Source organism: Carettochelys insculpta, chromosome 3, assembly GCF_033958435.1.
Source record: "Carettochelys insculpta isolate YL-2023 chromosome 3, ASM3395843v1, whole genome shotgun sequence".
In the NCBI taxonomy this organism is placed as follows: Eukaryota; Metazoa; Chordata; order Testudines; family Carettochelyidae; genus Carettochelys; species Carettochelys insculpta.
In genome coordinates, this window is record NC_134139.1 from 103,072,938 (window position 1) to 103,100,298 (window position 27,361).

Here is a 27,361-nt window from a genome sequence, read left to right on the forward strand (position 1 = left end):
TGCTGCTCTTAGTCACTGGAATCTAGGTGGGGTTCCCTCCTCCCTTACTGCCTTTCTGCTGATTAAAAAGCAGCTCAGACACACACCCCCCTCTCTCTTTCAGAGAATTCTTCTTAAAAACACCCCTCCCTGCAGAATCCAGAAGGCGCTCTGAGGCGTGGGTACCTGTTCTCTGCTGAGGGTCCTGACTGCTGCAGGAGATGGTGACGTGCACCCTTGCCTGCTGGAGATGCAGGTGGCTCCTGCCCCTTCTGCTGGGCATAGCTATCATCGCAGGCCTCATTGCACTGTCTGGCAAGGGCTGGCTGGAATCGGAGTCACAGCCCTACCAGCACCAAGCATCGTTATGGGAGAGCTGCAAGCTCAGCGCAGGCGGTGGCAGTCAGTGGGTTTGCGAGTCTCTCATGGACTACTGTAAGTGTTTGCAATGCGGCGTAGGAGTTCAGCCAGAGCTCCACCTATTCAAAACCCCACTATCCTTGCCAATAGCTGACAGATATAAATCGGTGTCACCTTTATCAGCAAGATAAATCATCCCCTTGCCTCATTTGGGAAGGGTGTGCTTGTCCCTCTCTTCTGGCTAGTTAATGTGGGGTACAGAACATGCTGGCGTTTGCAGAATTAACATTAACACTGTTTGCTGGTTAATAGTTGCATAGAAAACTAGGCCTTATCTGCCTCAGGTTGCCTTTGAACAGGCTTTCCTCTCGATCCTGCATGAAGCAACTGGCTAAGGGACTCATTAAGGAAGTAAATGAAACAGAATAGCAAGGGGGGGTCTTTTAAAGCCAAGCGGGCGGGTCTGGCTCACCACCAGCACTATTTGTGGCCTACATGAATGAGGCTGCTTTGCTCTTTGCTCATTGTGTTGATAATGCTGTTTGCTACTACAATGTACACACCAGCATCTGGAGTGTCACGCCTGTGAAACCTCCTCAGAGTACTCTGGAAGAAGTGAGGAAAACCAGAGTCCCTTCAGGACTAGAGAGACTCTGCTGCTTTGGTGCCTCTTACCTCGTGATTTCAAATAGAGTGAAATGTGTTTTGAGGCTGGAAAGAAAATGGTGTTTAGTTCATACATCTGTGCATATTATAGAAAAGAAAATCACTTTGTGAAGCAGCTGAAAGGTCAGATGTTAAATTGGGGGATAATGTATATGTTCAGAGTGTGTAAAAACATGAGTAAATTATGTTTGGTTCTGTTACCCCATCTTAATACTCTTGCCACTCTTCTTAGGCTATGGGGTTTGCTAACAGTCACTGTCAAAGTACTTGCTAATTACATTTGCTGTTCTACAAAGTGCAATATTTAGGGTCCAATATAGAGAGACACCTTCAAAATGTCTTTGAAATGCAGTGGACTGGGGAGGCTTTGTGAGGCTGAGCATAGGAAAATTGTGTATTTTTTCTCCCTACAAGGCAGAGGCTTTTATTTAAGAACATAAGAACATAACATAAGAATGGCCATACTGGGTCAGAGCAAAGGTCCATCTAGCCCAGTATCCTGTCTGCCGACAGTAGCCAATGCCTGCTGCCCCAGAGGAGGTGAACCGAAGGCAATGATCAAGCAGTTTGTCTCCTGCCATCCATCTCCTGCCTTCGACAAAAGGCTAGGCACCATACCTTACCCCTTGCTAATAGCCATCTATGGACCTAACCTCCAAATATTTATTGAGCTCTTTTTTTTAAACTCTGTTAGAGTCCTGGCCTTCCCAGTGTCCTCTGGTAAGGATGTATGTATTGGTTCTTTAACAGCTTATTTAGTAGAGGATGAAGAGAGACAGTGATTGTAGAAACATGGTAAACATCCAAAATGATCTGGAAACTCAGAAATGTAGGATTATGCCAGAGTTTAAAATGGGCACCAGGAATATATACATGTAAGAACCATTTGGGACACTCTGTGTTGTGTGGATGAAAGAATTATTGTCAGTTTGACAGCTTCCGTTGTGACACTTGTCTGCAAACAAAATGCGGAACTCATTGTGAGAATCAGCAATGTAATTTTTACCCCAGTGATGTTTGTTTATAGGTTTTATTCTTACCTAGGAGGAATTTAACAAAATAGACCAGCAGTTCTGTAGCACCTTAAAGACTAACAAAATCATACATTAGGTGATGCGCTTTCGTGGGGCAGACCCACTTCTTCAGATCTGGAAATAGTGCTGTACAATTTGGCTGTCCTCAAAAATTAACCCCATGTTCCCAGGTTCTTCCTACAAAGGGTTACAACAGCACTGAGGTTCCTTACATGGTAACACAGTAATCATTTCTCAATACTGTATACTCTATAGATTAAGCCCTATATGACAGAGACCATGCCTACACTTGAGCAAAACGTCAAAATGGCCATGCTAATGGCCAAATCGGAGAATCCTAATGAGGTGCTGAAATGAATATTCTGTGCCTCTTTAACATGCCACTGGCCACGGCAATTCAAAAGTGCCGCGTTTCACTTGTGTGCGGCTTGTCTACACAGCGGTCCTTTTCGAAAGGACCCTGCAAACATCGAAATTCCAGGGGATTTTGAAAGCACCCCTGTGTAGACAAGCCACGTGCACATGAAACATGGCACTTTTGAAGTCCTGCGGCTGGCAGCATGCTTATGAGGGACAGAATATTCATTTCAGCACCTCATTAATATTCTCCAATTTGGCTATTAGCATGGGCATTTCGATGTTTTGCCCAAGTGTAGACGTAGCCATACTGATAAATTGTTTCTTAGTTTACCCCAGAAGACCAGGGGCATTAGGGAGAGGGTCACTTCTTGCTGTTTTTCTAAAGAACTGTTGTTCCTATGGTGTTTTATAAATGAAGAATAGCCTATAGTTTATTTTAACCAACTCGACTTTGTCCCCTGAATAATCTTGGTGAGGTTAATGCCGTACTGCTGAAGTTATTCTGTTCAAACAATATCTACACATAGTCAAAGAAGATAACGTGTCAGATCATGGTGTGATTTGCGTAATGTACCACTATGCTACATGCTATTTTATTTGGGGAAAAAAAAGTTAGGAAATTTAACTCAAAATAAGCTTCAGAGGACTGCTGCAGTTAAAAAAAGATCCAGCGATCCAGATGCATAACTCAGCTTCTCATATCTAATCACTGAGTCCACCCTATTCTGCTCCCTTCCCAGTGGTAAGAAAAGAAGGTTTCAAGATGGATTCCCTTTTAGTATAAAGCTACATTGGAATCAGGAGATGAAACTGAACTAGGCCTGGTGTGGTGGGAGGAAATCTTCATGTTGGAATGGTTCCAAAACTGAACTGCTGCTTTTTAATGCACATCTGAAACCTGGGGCTCTAGTGTCCCACAATAGAGGGTGCAAAGACATAAAGAAGAGAGAGGATCAGCTGGTAGCTTGAAAGAGGGTTTATTCTAACTGAGAACCCTTCTGATTTGAGGCCAGGAAGCTTCCAAGGGTCAGCATATGCATGTTACCATTGTACTACAGGTTGAACCTCTCTCATCCGGCACCCTGGGGACCTGACCCACACCACATGAGACAATTTGCTAGAGCCCGGGATGTCAATATTGTCTAGCACATTACCAACACTTCCACTACTTACTGGGCTCTTAGAAGACATTTAGGGGTAAATTGCAGCTAAATAACAGCATAGAACATCGAGAGCCAGGACTAATGACTATAAACAAACTTTATAGGACCATGCAAAACTTGGCCACAGCCATGGTAAGTGGTCATCTGGCTAACTAAAATTGTGCCAGATTACGGATGTTGCCAGACAACCAAGTTCTGGATTAGAGAGGTTCAACCTGTACATGCAAAAACTAGAGCACTGCATGGCATCTGAACTGAGATTTTGTAGTTTAGAATGTGGCTGGATTATCAATCCTCCTTTTTTGTCTTCAGATTTACCTGTTTGGTGTTTTACTGATACGGATTTGTTTCCAAATCAGGTATTTTTGTGCCTTAAAAAGACACTTTTAGATTTAGGCGCAATATTTTTGGGTGGAACTGTCCTCTTGAGTTTAGACAGCACTTTTACTGTGCCGAACTTGCCGGTACTGAGTATTGGCACCTTGCAGCCCTAGTTGTGGGATCCTGGCCAGGTGGTGGGGGAAACTTGCCAGCCCCGCAGCTGGGAGCTGGCTGGGGCACAAGCCCATTAGCAGCCCTGGGAGGGGAGAGTGAGTGTGGGGAGCTGGTTGGGTGGCTCCTCTTTTTCTTTTTCTTTACAAAAAAAGCTCTGAGTCTAAATGAATGTTTTTGTTTTTTAAGAAGGTTTTAGATTTGAATTGCATTGTACAACAGGAAGTAAATGTGGGCAAGTTCCTAACAGGGTAGTTAGTGCCTTGCTGGTTATGTTTAATAATCCATTTTTATTTATTAATCACACAATAATTGACTCAAACATACATACAGTACAGGGAAAACATTAGTTTGGATCTTTACGAGGAAAAAAAAATAAAACTAGAAGCTGATGCGCATGAGCTGAGCTCCAGAAGTTATTGGTTAAGTCCATCTGTGGCTGTATGACAATAACAGTGCAGCTGTGAGACCGAGTGGACTTTGATACCTCAGGCTCTCAGCCAAGTTGTTAGCCGGTGGCCGGGTAATGTGCGGTGAGGTACTCCCCTGGGTCCTAAGCAACCCAGTTTTTTTACTGTTAGAGCAGGCAGCTCCTAGCACTCTCACCAACGGCCAGGCTGTAGTAACCAAACAGTTAAAGTTCTTTTTGTTGTGCCGGCTGTGTTGCAGTGAAAAAAGGGTTAACAGCAGTCAGGCTCAGAGCTTAACTAGTTACAAGTTTATTAAGCTACAGTTATAAGCGTGTGGTTACAAAAGGCTATTGTTTACTTCTTATATGCTAGCAAAGTACAGGTGTTAACAAGTTACGTTACAATCCAATACAAAGATATCTGTTACCATCTAACACAATGATATCTTGATACAAAGACATCTAGTTACAGAGCTCTAATTCTTTAGCTGTGCACAAAAAAGTCGGAGACCTAGCATGGGTATATCTTACCCTCTCTGCGTCTCTCCATACCAGCGTAGCCAAGCCGGATCGGTCACTCAATTCCGCGGAAAGACGAATACGAGGTTGGGCATCCCCAGTTGTGGACCTTGGGAGGCAATCACCTGACCCGACCAGCAGGTAGTTGGTGGAATGCACTCAAAGTTAGAGTTCTGCTGGGCCCACCTTTTATACCCCTTTTGGGTTACGTATTCTCTTTCATATCTAGGGTGCCAGATCATACTGGTCTGTCTTTGTGACGCCAGTTTGTTACAAGGGCATTTCTTACTTAATTTGCACTTGTAAGACAGGAGATAAGCAATTTGAGAGTACAGGACATTCTTTTTGTGTGGGTGGGGCACTTCCCCTTCTGGGGTGGTTGTGTGGTCATCATATCCATCAATGCCAGCTGGGGTGATTTCCTGAGGGTCCCCCCCCCCATGTTGATAGTTTGGCCTGTTAGCCTTCTGTCTGTACTTTCTGCTTCTCAGGGTCACGATGAGCTAGCACATCTGGGCCTCAATGAGGGCATCAAAGACTGTGCTGTCAGCAGCTGTTTCCGTGCCCTGTGTGCTTCCCAGTGGGGGGGTGGGCAGCGAGCAAGATGGCTTGTAAGGGGGAGACTTTGTCTGGCTACACAAGTGTACTGGTAGATTTATCTCAGGGCTCAGATGAGTTAGGGAGGAATGTTAAAGATATATTACACTCTCTTGATCTGAGTCCTCTGCATAGTTTCTTTCGGATTTGTGTTGCACAGTTGGACTTAGGTTAAATCTACGGAATCTGCATAGCTAGAATCAACGTACCGGAATCGACTTACTTCCCTAGTGAAGTCTGAGCTGCTACAGGCTCACGTCGAGGTCCCTTACTCCACACAATAGTGTGAAGTACAGGGGTCGATGGCTGAGCCCAGAGAGGTTGATTTTTGCCATGTCTTCACCAGACGTGCAAAATCGAACTTTGGAAGATCGACTGCCAGCGCGTCGATCTTCTGGTAAATATAGACAAGCCCTAACTTTGCAGCATGTGAACTGTTACCAGATCTGTCTGTTACTTTGGACTATGTTTGTTTATTTTAATCTTGGCAAGGAGGGGTCGATAATCCTATCAGTGTTCTGCTTGTGTTATCTGTGTTCTAATATGGAGTTCTACTTCTCCCTTGACTCCCAATGGAATTATCCTGCAGAATGTAGGTTCCCCAGGACTGGGTTCTTTCCAGTCTAGAATCAAATGAACACAAACACTCTCCCGCTCCTACCTGAGCATGTTGGAGAGGACCAGTTAATCAGCATTCACAAGCTGACCCCTTGTATATCCTTGGTGTCAGCAGGCTGGGTTGCACAGCAGTGCCAAGCTGTAACTTTCATGTACCTGTGGGTTCACTTGGCTGGGTTTAAGCAGCACTTTAAGCTGCCACCTTCATATGCTTCCAGATTCAGCACCTCCCTAGTCCCACATTCACACCATAACTGTTCTACTAGTCGATCTACCAGGGTTCAGTTTTACATGCCTAGTGTGGATGCGTGAAATCCCACTATATGGGGTCAACAGTCAACCCCAGTACTCCTCAAAATTGCGAGGCGCATGGGAGATTGATGGGAGAAACTCTCTCGTCAACCTCCCTCTGTGAGGATGGCCAAGTAAGTCAATTGTAGATAAGTCAGTTCTAGTTACACAATTGTCCTAGCTAGAATTGCTTATTTACAATCGACTTTAATGCCTACTGTAGACTTGGTCCGAGAGAGAGAGAGAGAGATCTCACCACTCCATGAAGCTTGAACTGATTGGAGTTCCCAGATGGTGATGGTAGCTGGGGTCCAAAGTATTGGAGAAAGTCAGAGCAGAGCTCCCAGCATCATCAGTATGAAGCAAAAGAAGTCCAAATGGAACTGATGCAGAGCTTAGATCCAGGCATCAGAACCCTTTACTTCCACATAAGTAGAGATTTTTTGTAGGGAAAAATATAATGGTTCAAGAGGGAACACTAGATATGTTTACAGGTAAATGGATGGCTCAAAGGAATATTATAGGGGGCCAGGAAAGGTTGGCGTTTGGGAGATGGATACAGACACACCCCACTCCCTTCCAGGCTGCCAGGATTCCCAGGCCAGACTGGGAATGTGCGTCAGCCTGTAGATGGCTGCAGGCCATGAGTTTGAGACCTCTGTGCACTGTGTCCAACCTCATCTAAATCAAGTTATTATAGCTTTGCCTAAACTAGGAAGTTTATATACGTTTCATAGTGGAGATGAGTATTGCCAGGTCAGTTTTACTACCTGCTTTTTGGCATATTTAATTACAATGGTTGCATAAATTCTGGAAACTGACAACATTTTGCCTACAATAGGACCCCTGCCCAGGTGTTGACCCATGGCTGTACTTGTGGGCACTGTTTTGTACAATTTCCAGGTGTAGCCATGTTTTATTCTAAACTCTTAACAGTAAAATAAAAAGTGCAATGGACAATGATACTTCCTGCAAACAAACCTTGAACCGTCCGTTCCCTGCATGCATTGTGGATATGTCCATAATAGTTCAGCATTACAGTAGATCTTCGCCAGCTCCCAGCCCCTGGGAACTCCAGGATTTCAACTTGCGCTTAATTCGCTTTAATGCAAGTTAAGAGGAAGTTGAAATGGCAGATATTGGGGGTTTACTGTACATGTGCACAAAATCCCCTTTATCTTGGGCTTCCACTCAGGATGACTCAGAAAAGAGCTTAGACTTTCCTTATTTGGTCAACAAGGTCACATTTCAAATCTGCTGCACTGCTGCTGAACCAAACAACCTCCACCCATTTCTGATCATATAAAATAAGTATACATAAAATGTCACTGTCAGCAGTTCCCAGACATCAGCCATTAGAACAGGAGTGTCCAACCTGCGGCCCGCGGGCTGCATGCGGCCCTGGACAGCTAGTAATGCGGCCCCACAAGATCGTTAACTTTTAACATTATTGAATAGTAACAGAGAGTAAGCTGTGCTAGTCTATACACTATCAAAACTTGACTACTTTTTGATTGCTTTTTGTTTTAACATTATTATGTGATTTATATACATTAACTATATTATATATTTTGTACGCGGCCCAAGACTATCTTCACTCAATGTGGCCCAGGCAAGCCAAAAGGTTGGACACCCATGCATTAGAATATTAGTTATTCACAACCTCACCAACTGATCTTTGCAATGAGAATTGCAAAATCAAAAGTTATAGATGGAAAAGTCCTGATGCTACACAGCAGTGGTGGGCCTCGCATGGCTCATCAGGGTAAGTCGCTTGCAGGTTGACAGATGAGTTGTTTATCTTGTGCCCACGTAGAGCCACCCGCAACTCCCATTGGCCACACTTCACCATTCCCAGCCAGTGACAGCTATGGGAAGCAATGACCAGCAAGTCTCTGTGGCTTGTGTCGCTTCTTGCAGTTTCCATTGGCTAGGAATCGCAAACCATGGCCAATGATATCTTCAGAAGCCAGGTAAATAACCTGTCTGATAGCCCTCCATCAGACCCCAATGAGTTGCATGTGGCTTGTGGACTGCAGGTTGCCTGTCACTGCAATAAATGATTTCGCCTATGTACCTGCTAAAGCAGGATTTTTTTCTACGAATGTTCTCCTAGAGTTCTCGTTCAATCTAGTTTTAAATATCCTACTCAGCAGAGTTTTCCACCACTTTCCTTGGCAGACTAACCCCCAGTCAAGCATATCTCACTGTCAAAAAGATTTTCTGACAATTTGTCTAAATTCTCCTTTTTTTTTTTAAACTTAACACCATTACAGCTAATGCCTCTTTAAATAACCCCCCTCTCTCCTTGCTGTTTGTACTCCTCTAATAATTTGTAGTTTTATGTTCTTCTTTAAATAATCACTCAGCTAAGATGTGGGCATATAGATATAACTCTTTTAAATCTTTCCTAGAAATCTATATCCTTTCCACCTCGATAATTTTAGTTGCTCTCCTGTAACCATCTAATCTGTAAAATATATTTCTGGTGATGAGATGTCCAGAACCTAACATAGGATTTCAGGTTCAATTCTTTCAGAGCACACAAAAAGAGACTATTCACTGCTGTATGAGCTGGTGCTTCTATATATGCAGCCCAAACTACTTTGATGGTTTTGTACCTGTCTCATGTGTGCCTATTTGCCAGTGCTGAATAAGGAACTCCCTGGCAGTAAAGGGATCTAAGACATCAGCTTTCTCCAGAACTGGCGCTTTGACAACAGCAACAGCAACAAAAAACCCCTCCCACTTATGCCAGCCAAAATAGTGTTACAAAGGTAACCAAATGGAAACTGGTGGAGTGCTTTCTCTCTCTCTCAGCCTGTAATTGTAGAGCTTCAAGTCTGGTAGGCAACAACAGTATGAAAATGATGAGACAAGCTATGGCCACCCACAGGGAGAAGCAACTGAGATAAGTAAAGGACCTCACAAACAGAGGCTGGGAGCTGCTCAGAATCAGTTGAGATCCATTCAACAGTCAGGGAGCTTTGGGGTGGAAAAAGCAAAAATCTGTTACCTCTTAGTCCTTCAGCAAATTAAGGGACTGTAGGGATCTTTGTCAGGCAGCTGTCAGGAAGAAGCTGATCAGAAAGAAAGACCTCCAGAGAGAACACCTTTAAGTAATTCTAGCCCTCTTACTCAAATCTGGAAAAGTCAGGTGTGCGTGTGTAAAAGTGGGGTTCATCAGGAGATCTGTGTTGAACCTTCCTACCCCAGTTTTTACACTGACCCTTAACACAGGCATCTGGTATATGCTTGAAACCTTACACTGTCTGGTATAGTCAAATGCTCTCATTTAGGGCTGGGGGAGCTGACAGAATTGCTGGGCCCCTGGACAAAGTGGCTCCATGCTTCCAGGAGGGCCAGGGCGGGGCTGGTGACAGCCTCAGGTGGAAGCGGTGGGGCTGGTGACAGCTAGTCCTGAGCACTAACCAGCCTGTTCCACATTCCCTCTCCAGCCAATCCTTAGTGCTACCTGGGGCTCTGTCAGTGATTTCAAGGGCCTGATCTAAAGGGTTCTGGCTGCTGCCACCGGCGCCTCAGGCCCTTTTGAATCACCGGGCCCCATGGCAGTTGCCCCCTTTGTGCACACCCTCCCATCATTGTCAAGCCTGTTCAGGGCATATCAGCACTCCTCCCTCCCCCCAAAGCATTTCCCATGGTTGCTTTCACCCCTGTTAGGAACAGTAGGAGCACTAACATGAACAGGGTGATAGCACTCACTGTTTCAAGTGCTGTCTAATCCTGTTCAGAGCAGGTCCATGTGACACAGTGGCAAACACCCGCAACAGCTACCTTCATCCCTATCTATACAGTTGATGCCATTAGTGGTACTGAATTGGTGGAAGCAATAATGGAAAATTTTGACAAAATTAGACAAGGCCACAGCATTGGTTGTAAATTTCATGACCATGCTGTTTACTCCCTCTTTACTAATGAAGACATTAAGTAAAACTGGAGTTGATACTATTCTTTGCAGTTTCCTCACTGGACATCTCCCAAAGCCAAATACATTCTAGTTTATCATCACCAGAACTGAACGAATCATTCACAGCCAATGGATTCTTGGCATCAGGCAGTTAAACAAAAACTTTTTACTTGTGATGTAAGTGTATTTCGTAATGAAATCCCCAAGACACAATAAAATTGAGATGCCCATAATGCCATTTTGTGGAGTCACTTGCTCAGAGTCCACCCAAATTTTAAAATGTTTGAGTGCTTAAGCATTTCTGCCTTGCCATTCCAGACTCCCTTTGTTTAACTAATATTTAGCTCTGGCTTTCTCCTGTAATTAACAGGTTTCTGAATTATCCTGTATGACAAATCGCAATATACAGTTTAAATAGATGGTTGAATCTGGGAACCATTTCTCCTGAGCTAGTTCCATGCTATGTTTAAACATATTCGGACAGTAATTATCTCTAAATGAGTCTTTTGGTTGTGGCACCTTTGAACAATACCCAGTAGCAGCACCAGTGAGACACATGTGGTATGAAAGAGTTAGTCCAGGTAATTCAGGGAAGGGACAGGGTATCTGAGGGGTGGTTGGGGAGGAATGCAGATGGGTAGAAGCTCATTTTCACAAATTCCCTGCTTTCTTTGGTAATGATGTGGTTCATATTCTTATTGCGCCCTCCTGACTGTCTTTGGCTGTGCCTAGACTAGCCCCAAACTTTGAAGGAAGCATGGTAATTAGGGTGCCGGGAGATTACTAATGAAGTGCTGTGGTGCATATGCAGTACTTCATTAGTCAAAATCTCCCTTGTGGCAACTTCAAAGTGTGAAACTTCGAAGTGCCGGCTTGCGTGTAGCCATAGGTACTTCCAAGTGCCAGCGCTACATCGAAGTCCCTTTACTTCTGCAGCTGTACCTGCAGCTGACCTGCGACTAATGAATTGCTGCATAGGCATTGCAGCACTTCATTAGTAATCTCCCAACACCCTAATTACCATGTCCCCTTCAAAGTTCGGGGCAAGTCTAGACACAGCCTTCATGATTGGGCAATACCCATGTGGAACCCTCATATATTGGCTGCTGTGCCCCTAATCAAGGCACAGTTTCAGGCTTTGGGCCGACATGAGTTCTTTGTTTTAAGCCCTGTGTAAAAGCAGGCCACCCTAGTCTTTATTATGGGGAGGCTGATGCGTGACAGCTATCTACCTGTAAAATCAAAACTTGTATTAGTACATTTGGGTTCTTCAAAGTCAAAATAGTCAACTACAAGACCTGGCCTGTTGGGTAGATGGTATTTGCGGTGTCTGCTGTTTGGAAGGAAAATGGGGTTTGAATGTTCAGCAGCCAGCATTTATTTTTAAAGAAAACTAGGTTGATTTTCAGGGAGAGATTTTTATTCTTTTTGTGCACTGACTTTGCTGCCCAGTGTCACCATGATGGGATTTCTTACTTAGCAGTGGCAAATGGATAAGAATATTCTGGACTGTTATTAGAATAAGGTTACTTTCTGAAGGCCTTTTTGGTCTTCTACCTCTGTACTTTGAAGTTATACTTGAGACCTGTCTTGATCACAGAGACCTGTCCACTTTGAATGCATCCCCTTGTCCTATACGGTGTTATCAAACAGTTACAACTGGGAAGCTTGGGTGACTCCACCAGTCATTGGATTGCTCACTTTCCTTCTTTCTGCACATCTAAGCTGATTCCTGGTCCTTTTGGTGCTGAGTTTACATTATCTTTAAAGAGTCACCTATTCCCTTCTGTTTCTGCTGATACAACCAATGTCCAAATCTTTGTAACCTCTCATTTTAACTATCCCAAATCTACCCCATTCAGTTCTCCTTAATTCTCACTTCACTCCCTTCAATTCACGCAGAATAAAGCTGCCAAAATCCAATTCCTTGAATGTAGCTTATTTCACTCCTTTCATGATACCCATAACCTTTTGCATAGGTTGCCTTTACATCTGTTATTCCCCCTATGTGGACACAGGCTCCTTATCTTGTATACCAATCACCCTTCCCTTATTCAGCTCTCACACTGATTCTAACTGCTTCTGCTAAGCCTTCAAGTGCTAGTCCTCAATTACAGCATTACTCATTTCTTCACCAATTAAAACAAGTAACTACAAATCCAGGAGGTCAAACAGTTCTCTCTCTTGCTCATAGCCCAAAACTGCCCTCTCCAGGGAGGTATTCCTTTATTTGTCTGTGTTAATGCTCTTCAAATTGTTCTTGTGTGGTTGCTGCCAGATCATGAATGGAATTTTCAAAAGTGGGCTAACCCTCGTCCGAGTCACCTAAATGAGAACTTTACTGTTGATTTCAAAGGAAGCAGAGTAAAGCTTTGTTTTTTTCTTGTGCTTGTAAAGCATCATGTATACTTATGGCATCGTATAAATCCGGGGTGAGGAAACATTTTTGGGTACAGGCCACTGACCCCCAGAAAAATCAGTTGGGGGCCACAGACAAATAAGCAGTAAAAAAAAAAAAAAATCAACCCTCCCAGATGTGGCCCCTCCAACTGAGAAGCAAGAAAAAAAGACATTCACCACACTCGCCTCTAGCTCCTGCCTCATGGTTGGGTCAGGATCAGTGCCAAGGATCAGGGATGGATTAACTTCTGGGCATCCAGGACTAGGCTCTGGTGTGGGGCCAAAGTGAGGGGCTCAGTGTGTGGTAGGGGGGCTGCTGGGGAGCAGACTGGGAGTAAAGGTGTGGGATCTGGGCAGGTGGTAGGCTATAGGAATGGGCTGGGGTGAGGGTGTGGGGTCTGGTTGTGAGGTAGGGTGCAGGAGTGGGCTGGGGCTCGGCGTGCAGTGTCTGGGCATGATGTAAAGTGTAGGAGTAGAGTGCAGGTGGAGGACCTGGGGTGGGGCCAAAGTGAGGGATTCAGTGTGTGTGAGGGGGCTGCCAGGCAGCAGGCTGGGTATAGGAGTGTGGGGTTTGGGCAGGAGGGAGAGTGTAGGAGCAGGATGGGTGTGGGGTTTGGGCAGGAGGAAAGGTGCAGAAGTGGCTGGGGAGAGGGTCTGGGGTCTGGGTGGGATGGGAGTGTGGTAGGGGGCAGAGGATAGGGGCACCTACCCGGTGCAGTGGTTGGGATGGTACAGGTGGCTCTGTGGACTGTAGGGAGGTGCTGCCTGCAGACACCACCCGCTACTGCTATCCTTCCCTGCAGTGTGAAAAGCTGCTTCCTCCTCCATGCCAGGCACAGCCCACGGGCTGGTTCGAGGCTCAGTGCTCCCCCTCTGCTGCGGGGAGCCAGCGCTGCCACTTCAGCTCCAGCACCCCCCCCCCCCCCCCCCCGATGGCTGGAGCATCAGCTCCTGCTTGCCCCACTATGGACTCGTGGACCTGATCAAGGGAAGCTGTGGGCCGGATGCAGCCCACAGGCCATAGGGTTGCCATCCCGATGCGAATAGTGATAATAAACAATTGTTCTCTGCTCAGACCTCTAGGTTTCCCTAAGAGCCACACAAACATTTTTTTTATACTAAGTTAAAGCAATATTGTGTGCTTGTCAGGGACAGAATCTCCACGATGATAGAATTAAAGCAACCAGAATACGTAAGGGCAGCACCCACTGCGATGCGCTATTTTGTATAACATGTTTTTCCCTTTTCTTTCAAGCCTGGGGCAAAGCAGCAGCGGCCACCTACCTTATTGGCTTCCTGATCCTCATCGGCTGTTTCGTCCTAGCAGTCATTGTATTCTCCATTGATGTACTTAATTTCAACTTCGTGAGAGGAATTGGTGTCTTGCTCTTCATTGTTGGTAAGACTGAGTACAAAGAAAAGATGGATTCTTAAATGGATGCTTGTTCTAACTAGGATGTGTACTAGCTAAAGTAAAACGTTCCCCATCCCCTCCTAAAAATAACCAATCCCACCCCTATTTATTGGTGGGTTCTTGATTCATTTTCATGAATGAGAAAAGCTTGTTTTAATCTTGAAGTGATACTTGGTTTGCATCCTTAGGGAGTGGGGATGTTTTAGTGGTCAGTTCTTCCTCGAGTGTCCCCGTGGGTGCTCCACGATAGGTGTCGGGCTCGCCCCGGCGCCGCAGGTCGGATCTTTCCAGCAGTTTCTGCCGGACCGCGCATGCGCCGGCACGCGCCTCTCCCTTGCGCGCTCCCGGCCACGTGCGCGATCTGGTCCCCACCAGTTCCTCTTTAACCGTCATCGGCTGCAGATGGAATCCGCTCAGGCTACGGCCAGAGTTAGCGTATTTAATTTTTTTAAAGTGTTTAGAGTTTCTTTTCAGTCTTTTAGCTTAAGTTAGCTTGTTATTGTTTTCAAAAAAAAAAAAAAAAAGAAAAGAGAGTAAAAAGTAAAGTTTTACAGCCTTAGTAGCAAGTGGAGCAGCGGAGGCCCAGGGACGTAAGGCCATTAGGCCTCCTGCCGCGGCAGGCTGAGTCTGAGAGGGGAACAAGCACAGAGAAGGTGCTAAGTACCCTATTAACAACTCAAAGACTCACCACAATGCCCTCTTCAGGATTCAAAAAGTGTGAGTCATGTCACAAAGCTATGCCAGCCTCCGATGGGCACAGTCAGTGCATTAGGTGCCTCGGGGAATCTCCTGTCACCCAGAAATGCTCCTTCTGCGCAAAGCTCACAGCCAGAGCAAGGAAGGACAGAGAGATGTGGCTGAAAATGCTGCTCTTTGACAAGGCCCTCCAGCCAGACGCGCCGGAGCTGCCTCAGCAGGAGGGACCCGCAGGGGCCCATAAAAGGAAAGCTGCTTCCCTAACCCCATCGGCACAAAAACGGAGGAAGCTTTCACTAACCTGATCCCTGCCGGCCGCCACAGCGAGCGGGACGGGTGGAGCACATAGCCCCCAGCCGCAGTCACAGCTGAGCAGCGGCGGCGCGGAGACGCACGTGGCAGAGGCTGAGCCTCCGATAATCAAACAGCCGCCCCGCACCGCAGGCAGGGCGGCGGCCAGGCAAGCGCCGGAACCGGCGGCACCGCAGCTAGCGGCACCGACCCCGGGGAACCGGCGGTGCAGAGCTCGCAGGCATGTGGCCTGCAGGCACCGAGGGAGACCACCCACGCGGCACCGTAGCGGAGCGTGCCGAGCGCGGTGCAGACAGTGGGGCCGAGATCCCCGACGTGGAAAGGGGCGGAGCCAGCCCCACAGGGGAGGGGAAAGGCAGCACAGAAAACCCGGCACCGCAGCCCTTCTCCAGACAGGGCTGCAGGGCTACTTGCTCTAAGCCCTCCACTTATGCTGCGGACTCCAATGAGGCGGCAGGGGTCACCTCCAGTATACCCTGAGCCCCCACCCCCGTTCCTACAGCCAGCATCACCATGGCTCGGACCACCATCACCCTTCCTGGGCTTTGAACCCCTGAAGTACTGCCACAAATCAGTCTCTCCATTATCTCAATCACCCAGACGATCTCGCTCCCCCAGACACAGGGGGTATGCGCCTCCAGAGTGGTCCAGGTCTCCATCTCCGGAACAGTGCCCGTGTTGCCATGGTCGCCCCTATCACGCGGGGCATAGACACCATAGGCATACTCCCAGGGACAGATCCCCCCAGACAGTTCAATATCCCCGAGGGCAATCGCGGACGGGGACGGAAACGTAGATATCTCAGGGGGAGTTGATTCTGGAACCCCGAGATTTTCCCTCGCAAGTATCTAGCGAGAGGATGTATCACCATCAACAGGACCCAGAGGGGTCCAGAGAGGCTTACCCTAGCGGTTTCTCGCTATCTTCCCCTGACAAGGCCACGGCCCCAGGGGACGTCCATCCTCTGGACGATCTCCAACAGTTCCAAGAGCTGTTTAAAAGGGTGGCCTTCACACAAGGCATCCAAACAGCAGAGGTGCAGGAGAAACACCATAAGCTCCTTAAAAACCTGAGACCTCCGGCCTCTTCCAAAATATCTATTCCGCTTGATGAAGCAATCATGGAGTCCGCCACCACAATATGGCAGACCCCTGCGTCCACTCCGCCTATAAACAAGAGAGCGGATAAGAAGTACTTTGTCCCGACAAAGGGCATGGAGTTCCTGTTCAGCCACCTGCAACCAAATTCTCTGGTGGTGGAATCATCTCAACAGAGGTTGAAAACTTCTCAGTACAAGACAGGGGGAATGGACAAAGATGCCAAGAAACTAGAGTTGTTCGGCAGAAACGTCTACTCCTCCTCTACCCTCCTGTTGAGAATGGCGAATTACGCAGCGCATCTAGCGAACCATAATTTCGACAACTACTCCAGGCTGACTTCCCTCATGGACTCGCTTCCAGAGGACAAGAAGCCGGTGCTCAAGGCCATCGTGTAGGAAGGCTACGCAGCCTCGAGGACAGGAGTTCAGATCGCCCTAGACGTAGCAGATACGGCAGCATGCTCAACAGCTACGGCAGTGGTCATGCGCAGGGAGTCCTGGCTCCAGACATCAGGTATCCCGAGGGATCTGCAGGCGAAGATCATTGATCTCCCCTTTGACATGCAGAAGCTGTTTACTGGAATGAAGGACCGAGTCGGTTGATTCAGCAAAGACTCAAGAGCTACTCTCAGGACCTTGGGGATTTACACCCCTCCATACAGAAAGAAAAAGTATTACCCCCAACAAAGACGATACCAGTATCAACCACAGCGTCCCCAGTACCACAGGGGCTATGAGCAAGGGCAACATCAACAGCACCAACAGTACAGAACTCCCAGGCGACATTCTCAACAGAGCTGTGCATCCTCGGGGCAGGGCCAAAGGCCACGAGTTTGACACACAGATCGAGGGCTGCACTATCACTACCATCGCGCAATGTCATCCGAAGCTACTATTCCACCATCGCCTCTGACCATTCTACGACCAGTGGCAAAAGATCACCACAGACAAATGGGTACTGGAGATCATAGCCACGGGTTACGTGATTCCCTTCCAGTCGCTCCCACCGCCACGACCTCCACCCAGACCCCACCTAAAGGACGCCTCCCACGAAGCGAGACTCAAGCAGGAGGTAGACCACCTTGGCTGCGTCTACACGTGCACGCTACTTCGAAGTAGCGGCAGTAACTTCGAAATAGCGCCCGTCACGTCTACACGTGTTGGGCGCTATTTCGAAGTTGAAATCGACGTTAGGCGGCGAGACGTCGAAGTCGCTAACCCCATGAGCGGATGGGAATAGCGCCCTACTTCGACGTTCAACATCGAAGTAGGGACGTGTAGACGATCCGCGTCCCGCAACATCGAAATAGCGGGGTCCTCCATGGCGGCCATCAGCTGGGGGGTTGAGAGATACTCTCTCTCCAGCCCTTGCGGGGCTCTGTGGTCACCGTGGGCAGCAGCCCTTAGCCCAGGGCTTCTGGCTGCTGCTGCTGCAGCTGGGGGTCCGTGCTGCATATACAGGGTCTGCAACTAGTTGTTGGCTCTGTGTATCTTGCACTGTTTAATGAAAGTGTGTCTGGGAGGGGCCCTTTAAGGGAGCGACTTGCTGTTGAGTCCGCCCCGTGACCCTGTCTGCAGCTGTGCCTGGCTCCCTTATTTCGATGTGTGCTACTTTGGCGTGTAGACGTTCCCTCGCTGTGCCTATTTCGATGTTGGGCTGAGCAACGTCGAAGTTGAACATCGACGTTGCTGGCCCTGGAGGACGTGTAGACGTTATTCATCGAAATAGCCTATTTCGATGTCGCAACATCGAAATAAGCTATTTCGAAGTTGGGTGCACGTGTAGACGTAGCCCTTATGCTTATAGGGGCAGTGGAAAGAGTGCCAGAGCAACTCCGAGGGAAAGGGTTCTACTCAAGATACTTCCTCACAGAGAAAAAGACAGGAGGCTGGAGGCCCATCCTAGATCTTAAAGGCCTCAACCAGTACTTGTGCAAGCAACGCTTTCAGATGATCACAGTCGCCTCTATACTTACGGCACTGGACGATGGAGATTGGTTCGCAGCCCTCGACTTACAAGACGCGTATTTCCACATAACTATTCACCCGGCTCACAGGCGTTTTCTCCGGTTTATGGTAGGCAAAGAACATTTTCAGTACAAGGTTCTGCCGTTCGGCCTCTCCGTGGCCCCCAGAGTCTTCACCAAGACCTTGGCAGTGGTGTCAGCCTACCTGCACAGACAGGGGGTGTTTATATTCCCATATCTGGACGACTGCCTACTGAAAGGGGCCTCGAAGGAGGAGGTACTTCGCATGATACGCGTCACAGCAGACACGTTCTCTTCGCTGGGCCTGGTCATCAATCTGGCAAAATCAAAGATAGACCCCACACAGGACATAGAGTTCATACGGGCACGTATAAATTCCATCACAGCAAGGGTTTATCTACCAGATGCCCGCTTTCGCGCCATTGGTTCTCTCGTGCAAGTCATCACCTTCAGCCCTACAGTGCCGGTTCTGACGTGCTTACAGCTGCTGGGCCACATGGCAGCAGCAACGTTTGTGGTACAGAATGCCCGATTGCATATGCGCAGCATGCAGCACTGGCTGGCGAGCGTCTACAAACCTGCAGCACACACCGTCCACAGGGTGGTGTCGCCCACGACAGAGGTGCGCAGATCCCTGCAATGGTGGGTGAACCCCAAGAACATGCTAACAGGGGTGCCCTTTCACCAACCACAAACATCTGTTTTTCTCACTACCGACGCCTCCCACATAGGGTGGGGAGCACACATGGGCGAAAAGGTGACGCAAGGACTGTGGTCCTCCACGGAACAGTCACTGCACATAAATATACTGGAGCTCAGAGCAGTGTTCAACGCCTGCAAACACTTCCAAGACCATATACAAGGCAAAGTAGTCGGGATCAGTACAGACAATACCTCCACCATGTTTTATATAAATCGGCAAGGAGGAGCTCGGTCCTGTGCCTTATGTGCGGAAGCAGTCCAATTGTGGAACTGGTGCATCGCCAACAATATAACCCTGAAGGCGCTCACAATGTGAAGGCAGACCAGCTGAGCAGGCGCTTCGCACTCACACACAAGTGGCAGATCCGTTCCGATCTGCTACGACCGATTTTTCACGCATGGGGATTTCCCCAGATAGACCTGTTTGCCACTCAGCACAACAAGAAGTGCCCACAATACTGCTCCAGGGCAGGACTGGGACGGGGGTCCCTGGGGGACACATTCGCGATCTCGTGGAGGGGCCCCCTGCTCTGTGCATTTCCTCCCACAGTGCTTATCCACAAAGTCTTGCAGAAAGCCAGGAGAGAGAGAGCCTGAATGATCCTAGTAGTCCCAACGTGGGATCGACAGCAATGGTTCCCCTTACTCCTGCGCATGTCGGACTGTCCACTGATGCCCCTCCCGGTGGCGCCAGATCTGCTCACGCAAGCCCAGGGGTCCATAGTGCATCCACACCCCCGAGGCCTGCGACTGCAAGCATGGTTAATCCATGGCTCAGCTCCCTAGAGAGCACGTGTACGGAGGGAGTGCAACAAGTCCTAGAAAGTATCAGGAGGACTTCCACCAGGAAGACCTATAAGCAAAAATGGACTCGATTCACTGCATGGTGTTCTACCAAGCAATTAGCCCCGCTTGCTGCGCCTATACCTGTAATACTAGAGTATTTACTGGACCTCAAGAGAGGTGGACTCTCCCTATCCTCGTTGAAGGTCCACCTTGCCGCTATATCGGCTTTCAGACATGAAGAGGAAGGGCACACGGTGTTTGCCCATCCCATGGTTACCAGGTTCCTCAAAGGGCTGGTAAACCTATACCCCCCTCGGAAACCGCTTCCACCTTCGTGGAGCTTGGACCTGGTGCTTAATGCGCTAACGGGATCACCGTTTGAACCCTTAGCCACGGTTTCCCTCTGTCTTCTTACGATAAAGACGACCTTCCTTCTTGCAATCACGTCAGCTCGCAGGGTGAGCGAGCTTGCGGCAGTTATGGCAACGCCACCCTGCACAGTATTTTCCAAGGAGGCGGTAACCTTACGGCTGCATCCAGCCTTTGTTCCCAAAGTTTCTTCAGAGTTTCATATTAACAAACCTATAGTTTTACCCTCGTTTTATCCAAAGCCTCATAACTCCAACAAAGAGGTGCGCCTACACCTCCTGGACGTGAGGAGGGCGCTGGCTTTCTATATAGACAGGACTAAGTCCTTCCGGAAAACGGACAGACTCCTAGTCTCTCTTGCTCCCAAATCAAAAGGAGAAGGTCTCTCTTCGCAGAGAATCTCGAAGCACATCGTATCCTGCATAAAAATGTGCTACGAACTTAGAAAGACTCCTTTACTGGCTCCGCCTAGGGCTCACTCCACTAGGGCGGTGGCGGCATCAACAGCCTTTTTGAAGGGCATTGCGCTAAAAGACATTTGCAGAGCGGCGACCCGGTCATCCTATGACACCTTCGCCAAGCATTATGCCCTTCACAGGATATTCCAAGAGGATACCCGTCTCTCGACAGCGGTCCTCTCGGGGACAAGCTGCACATAAACCGATTACCCACCTCCTATCTTGGGTTACTGCTGGGTAGTCGCCTATCGTGGAGCACCCACGGGGACACTCGAGGAAGAAAGAGAAGTTACTCACCGTAGTAACGATGGTTCTTCGAGATGTGTCCCCGTGGGTGCTCCACCACCCGCCCATCCTCCCCGCTTCGGATCTCTGTTTAGTATTTTTCAGGAGCATCCGAGGCGGTTGGTCAAGGAACTAGCGGGGACCGGATCGCGCACGTGGCCGGGAGCGCACAAGGGAGCGGCGCGCGCCGGCGCATGCGTGGTCCGGCAGAAACTGCTGGAAAGATCTGACCTGCGGCGCCGGGGCGAGCCCGACACCTATCGTGGAGCACCCACGGGGACACATCTCGAAGAACCATCGTTACTATGGTGAGTAACTTCTCTTTACAATGTCTGAAGATGCAAACCAAATATTGCTTCAAGAGTCAAACAGGACTGTTGGGGCTGCGACATGATGGGAGAGACATAAAGCAAGCAGGTAGATCAGCACAGTTGGCTTTGAATTCTTTCTGATGGTTCTGTGGCAGTAACTAAACAGCAAAACAGGAGCAATGTTGCTAACACACAAGTAAACCATGAGTTGTAAGTATAAGAGGTAAGTGAAAGCATTGCCTCCACTGGGTCTCAGTGCCCAACCGCTTGCCCATTCCTATTTCCATTCTGACTCTTCCTGCAAGCTCCCACAGCAGGGCTGTTGTTGCCTGGTGAGTCTTTCTCTGGAGCAGATCTGGTAACTTAATAGTGAAAGCCCTTCCAGCTTGCCAGATCTATTAGCATAACACAAACCCCTGAGAGACATAAAAGAGTCAAGTTAATGAAGCCATTTAACAAGCATTTTGCCAGCCCAGAGGTATATACTGTAAGGCCACGTCTACACTAGAAGCATCTATCTACAGCAGGTATGGTTGGAAGAGATGTTCTGACAACACTTCTGTTGACAGATCACATCTACACATAAAAGCAGATCAACCTTTGACAACAGGGACCCCTGGAGCACCAACACAGCTTTTTTGTCAACAGTTTCTGTCGAGAAAACACATTTTGTGTGTAGGCTAGTGTAGACGTATCCTAAGTTTCTGAATTTACTGACAAAAATCTGTTAGTCTACAGAATCTTATTTTAAAACTACTTTAGAATACTTTCACAATCTTCAATAAAAATCACATCTCTAAAAAATCATTGCAGAGATTCTTAAAGCACATTGTTAGCTTAAACGCTTGGATCTTCAGACATACAGCTTTTTTTTTAAATAAATTCTTCAAATGACTACCCTTCCCTAAAATTCACATTTTAATTTTAATTAAAATTGCATCCAAAATCTGTCCATTCCTGCTATAATCTTTCTCTCCTCACCCTTTCCTCCCCAGGTCCCTTTGAAGAAAGTCCTTTAAAGGGAAAACATCCCTTTTCTTCCAGATAGCGAAACTCATTTGCCCAGCTTTCTTTACTTCTATTTGATGAACTAGTTTTAAGAGAACCTTCCACCAAAATCAGTCAGAGTTTTCTGGACAGAAACGCTGTCGACAGAGTGCATTTACACGCACAAGCAGATTGACAGAGCAATCTGCTCTGTTGAGAGAACAGCTGACTTGAAGCTCTGCAAAAAGAGCTGCCCAGTAAACCAGAAGCCCTCTCTGTTGACAGAAGCGTTTACACTGCATTTCTGCCGACAGAACTCTATTGACAAAGTGTTGTGCCTCAAATTTTTGAGGGACAACTCTGTTGAGGCAAAAGCAGAGTTCTGTTGAGACTCTGCTGACAGAAGGCTTTATGAGTGTAGACATTCCCTGAGTTCTGTCGACAGAAGGCCCCTTCTGTTGAAAGAGCTCTGCAGTGTAGACACAGCCATGGTGAAAATTCATAACATGTCTATTCTTATGGAGATCGCACAAACGGAATTAATATTCTGTTTTTCTAAAAGCAATGAACGTTGTTTTGAACTCACTAAACTGCTTTAATTACTTTAAAATAATGGCTTTGTTTCAGTGCACTAAATATGTAATAACATGGAATGATTACTTTATTATGGCTTAAATGTATATTTAAAACGTAAAATCAATCCGAAATACTGATCAGAAAATATAAAACAAAGAAGAGCTGGAACATGTATTCCATAATATTTAATGGCATATTCACCAGGACAGCTGACTTGCTCTTACTAGAAGGATTTTGCAAATAAATCTCTGATAAACTTCAGGTAAAGCAAAAAACCTGTGACATCCTTTTTTTTTAAATTATTATTTCCAAATACACTGCTTTTAATTAGGTACTGTCTGTATGTCGAGTCTTCAAAAGCTGGCATGCAGTGAAAAATAGATTCCATTTTCTTTAGAAAGAAATTGTAGAAGAGTGGGGTTTTTTCAAACATCATTTGCTGCATTTGGGATCAGGGATTTGGTTGGAAGGGGTGAGCCATGAGGTGGAAGGGAACAGATGAAGGAGACAGTGAAGAGGGCACGGGGCCTGGGCAGATTGGGGGTGGGGCCAGAGGTGGCACAGGGGTGACATATAGGCATGGCCACAGACTGAGGAGCTTGCTGCCCCAAATAGCAGCTTCACCCATTGTCAATGGTGGAAACTGCTCTGCAAAAGCTAAAGTGAATTATTTTAACTACTACATTTGAGTGTTGAAGTCCAGATAGTTCCTTTGATGCAGCTGTCCTTGGTTAAAGACATTTAATAATTCCTCTTATTAAGCCCATCATTAAGACATTGTGTAAGCTTGAATTCTTCTCAAGGATCAGATTAAGGACCCAAACCTTAAGTCACATTGGCCCCAGAACACTCTTTGAAGTCACCGAGGGACCCGCATGTGGAATGATTTCAAAATGAGGCCCTGATCCTGCAATCAGATCTATGTAGACAGACCCTCAGAACTATGCTGAGTCCTGTTGAACTCCCTGCACCTCTGCAAGGGTACACCCCTGCTGCTCTGATGGTAAGATTGGAGCTAAGTACTTAAAACTCTGAGGCTGCATCTACGCTACAGCGATCTTGTGAAAGAAGATCTCTTCTGAAAAACTTCTTTTGAAAGAGTGCGTCCACACACACAAAAAAGCGGATTGATCTCTTTCAATAGAAAGCGGCCAGGGACTGAAAAATCTGGAGCCATGATGACTGACCTTTGGGAAAAAGGGCCCCCAGGTCATCTACGCACACTTTTTTTTGAAAGAATCTTTTGGGAAAAGGGGCTCTTCTTCATGTGGGAGAGGAAGAGGGCCGCCAGAAAAAATGTTGCGCTCTTTCGATTTCAGATCAAAAGGATCTACATTTTGCGTGTAGATGCTCCATGGTTTTTTTTTTTTTTTTTGAAAAAGTCCTGTTTTTTCCAAAAAAATCTTGCAAGTGTAGAAGCAGCCTGAGAGGGGGTACACCCCCCTGCCCAGTAATGTCAGAGAAGGAAATGTGCTGAGATTAACTGTCACTCATTTCAGTTCTTTTGTCTCCCTTCCTTTAGTTTTCTTCCAGATCACATCCCTGATCATCTATCCAGTGATGTTCACAGAAGATATCAAAATGGATGGAGCTAATATGTTCAGCTGGGCATATGGCTTTGGTTGGGGCAGCACTATTATTGCAATAGGCTGTGCTTTCTTCTTCTGCTGTCTTCCCAACTGGGAGGATGAGGTCTTGGGAAATATCAAGCCAACACTTTAATATGCTTCCCCTGACAGAAGTTGAAAAGCACATTGTAAACGGTGAACAAAATTAAACACACTAAAAATTACAGCACAGGAGCTTTGACGATTGGATGTTGCAATGTTATTTTTCCAGAGAGTTTTGAACTTGTGCTGCTGCTGAGTTGGCAGAAAGGCTCAGCAATTCAAAGCAAATATTTTAGAAATTTTAGGTAAAAGATCAGAGGGCTTTTAATTTTTATATTCATAGCTAATATGGATTTATTTGGGTTAATCAATCTGTTGCCTCTGTCTACGTGCAAACATTTCTACGGATCAAGTCACTCCCTTCCACACATTTGTTTAGGCATCCACCTGTAAACAATAATTTAGCATTCAAAGTACAGAGGGAGAGAAACAGAGAAGTGCATTCTGGTTTTTAACAAAACAGTACAGTACCCTTTTATTCCCCTCCTGGTATTTTTGTTTTTAGCTTTTATATGCAAGCTGTCAGTATTGAAACTGTATAAAAAAACATATTTCAAAGGAGGGATAGCTCAGTTGTTAGAGACCTTGTAAACCAAGGGTTCTGAGTTCAATCCTTGAGGCGGCCTTTCCCAGGCGCTGGGGCAGGTTAGATTTAAAAAAAAAAAAAAAAAAAATCTTTCAGGGATGGTGATAGGCCCTGCTGTGAGGGCAGGAGACTAGACTCAATAACCTGTCAAGGTCCCTTCCAGTTCTATGAGCTGTGCACGTCTCCATATAGTTAACCTGGGGGAAGAAGAAATTTTACTGTGCAAGTATATCGCAGTCCTAAGTCCCTTATGAATTTTTTCTTGCATCCACATTATTGTACCGATATCTAATACAAAGTACCAGGAAAATTAAATGGAGCTAGAAAAATTAGAAACTTTAAACAAAATATTCTCCCCTGACTGTTGCGGTTGGATGGCATTTTCCACCAAAAGCATAAAGCATTCGTGTACAATATTAATGGGGTGTAGTAGTATAACATGTATTGGCATTCAGTTGTGAAGACTGCAGTATTCGTACACTATGGCTGTGTCTACAGGTGCCCCAAACTTCGAAATGGCCATGCAAATGGCCATTTCGAAGTTTACTAATGAAGCGCTGAAATGCATATTCAGCGCTTCATTAGCATGCGGGCGGCAGCCGCGCTTCGAAATTGACGCTCCTTGCCGCCGCGCGGCGCGTCCAGACGGGGCTCCTTTTCGAAAGGACGCCACCTACTTTGAAGTCCCCTTATTCCCATGAGCTCATGGGAATAAGGGGACTTCGAAGTAGGCGGGGTCCTTTCGAAAAGGAGCCCCGTCTGGACGCGCCGCGCGGCGGCAAGGAGCGTCAATTTCGAAGCGCGGCTGCCGCCCGCATGCTAATGAAGCGCTGAATATGCATTTCAGCGCTTCATTAGTAAACTTCGAAATGGCCATTTGCATGGCCATTTCGAAGTTTGGGGCACCTGTAGACACAGCCTATGAATGAATAACACAAATCATTCCAAGAGTACTTAGAAGACCTTTGAACCATCAAACACCATAATGTATTTTATGTAGCACTTTAGAGATGTTGATTTAGAAAATATTTTAGCGCTCGTATTTTGTTTTAAAGAGATGCTGTTTTTCATATCCCTCAACCTTTAAAAACCAGGTTGCCTTAGCTATCCATTCAAACTTTGGAGGAAAATTTAGAATAAAATTTTAAAGGCTCCAAAAGTGATTTAGAGTGTATTTCAGAGTAGAGCAAATATAAAATCTTATATAGTCTAAACCACCAGGGACACAAGTACACACAGGTCTTTGTGCGAGAGTACAAATAGTTACACACATATTTCACTGAAATCCCAGCTGAATGGCATAAAGCATCTGATTCTAGTCGTGACAGAAATACCCGAAATATAGACAGATTTTGAACTAAGTCACTTTTCACCTTAATAGCTCAACACCTGTGACATCAAGCCTCTAAAAACAGTACATCCCTCACTGGTGGATCAAATTTAAATTTAGATCCAGACTTTTTACCGTATGTTTATTTGAAGAAAAAGGAGGAGACTTTTTTGTGGTGGTTTTTTGTTTTTATTTTTAAATGTAGTGATTACTTGAGCTGCTTAGAGGTTTCTAATCCTGAAAGCAGCTCCAGCACTGTGCGTAGGATACAGGTGAAGTTGTGAAAAATGCAGAACAAATGCACATGGTCACATCCTTCCATTCTTTGTCAAGTGGTCTGGGGTTTATCACATGGCTGCAGAAATAAAACAATTTACTCCAAGTTATCATGACTTCAACCCACAGTTGGTATGTAAGTATGTGCGTATGTAAGAAGCACATACAAATGTATAACCTATAAGACATAACCAGAACATAGTAGAACTAAAATATATCAAAACTAAGTTTTCTCAGTGCTCGATATATTTTGTATTATATTTTGTATTATATCTTAGTTTTGTAACACATCATTTGCTATTGGTGGAGGAGCAAATTTACCTCTATTTCTGTACAGTACTACAGCTGGTGGGGAAAACCTTGTAAATTAATCTGTGCCATTAATGTGATAATATATAATGGTACATCAAACACAAACCAAGGAATTGTGGTGTTATCTGGCAAATACCTTGCACGTCTGAAGATCTGGAGCAAAATAAGATCTGAGGTTGGATACACGCAGTTGAAGGGAGGTTGAGTGGATGTGTTTTGCTCAGAATTAATGAAGCATTTTGTGTGTCTTTGTAATCACTGTCATACTTGACGAAAAGAGAAAGTTAAACATCAACCAAGTAGAGTTCTGGAAGCATTTTATAATAAAACAAAAGCAAAATGTTATGTCTTGTTATGTTCAGTTCAGGTGTTCAAGAATAAGCAATTT

General features: G+C 46.3%; 1 protein-coding gene across 1 annotated transcript; it reads left to right on the forward strand.

The window, feature by feature from the left end:
* Window positions 1–25,606, forward strand: LOC142010400 (p53 apoptosis effector related to PMP-22-like). Its single transcript, XM_074988736.1, has 3 exons — window positions 1–414; window positions 14,072–14,215; window positions 24,322–25,606. Exons 1-3 carry the CDS (start codon window positions 201–203, stop codon window positions 24,519–24,521), a joined length of 558 nt encoding a protein of 185 aa, XP_074844837.1. The 5' UTR covers window positions 1–200; the 3' UTR covers window positions 24,522–25,606.
* The last annotated feature ends 1,755 nt before the right edge of the window (window positions 25,607–27,361 follow it).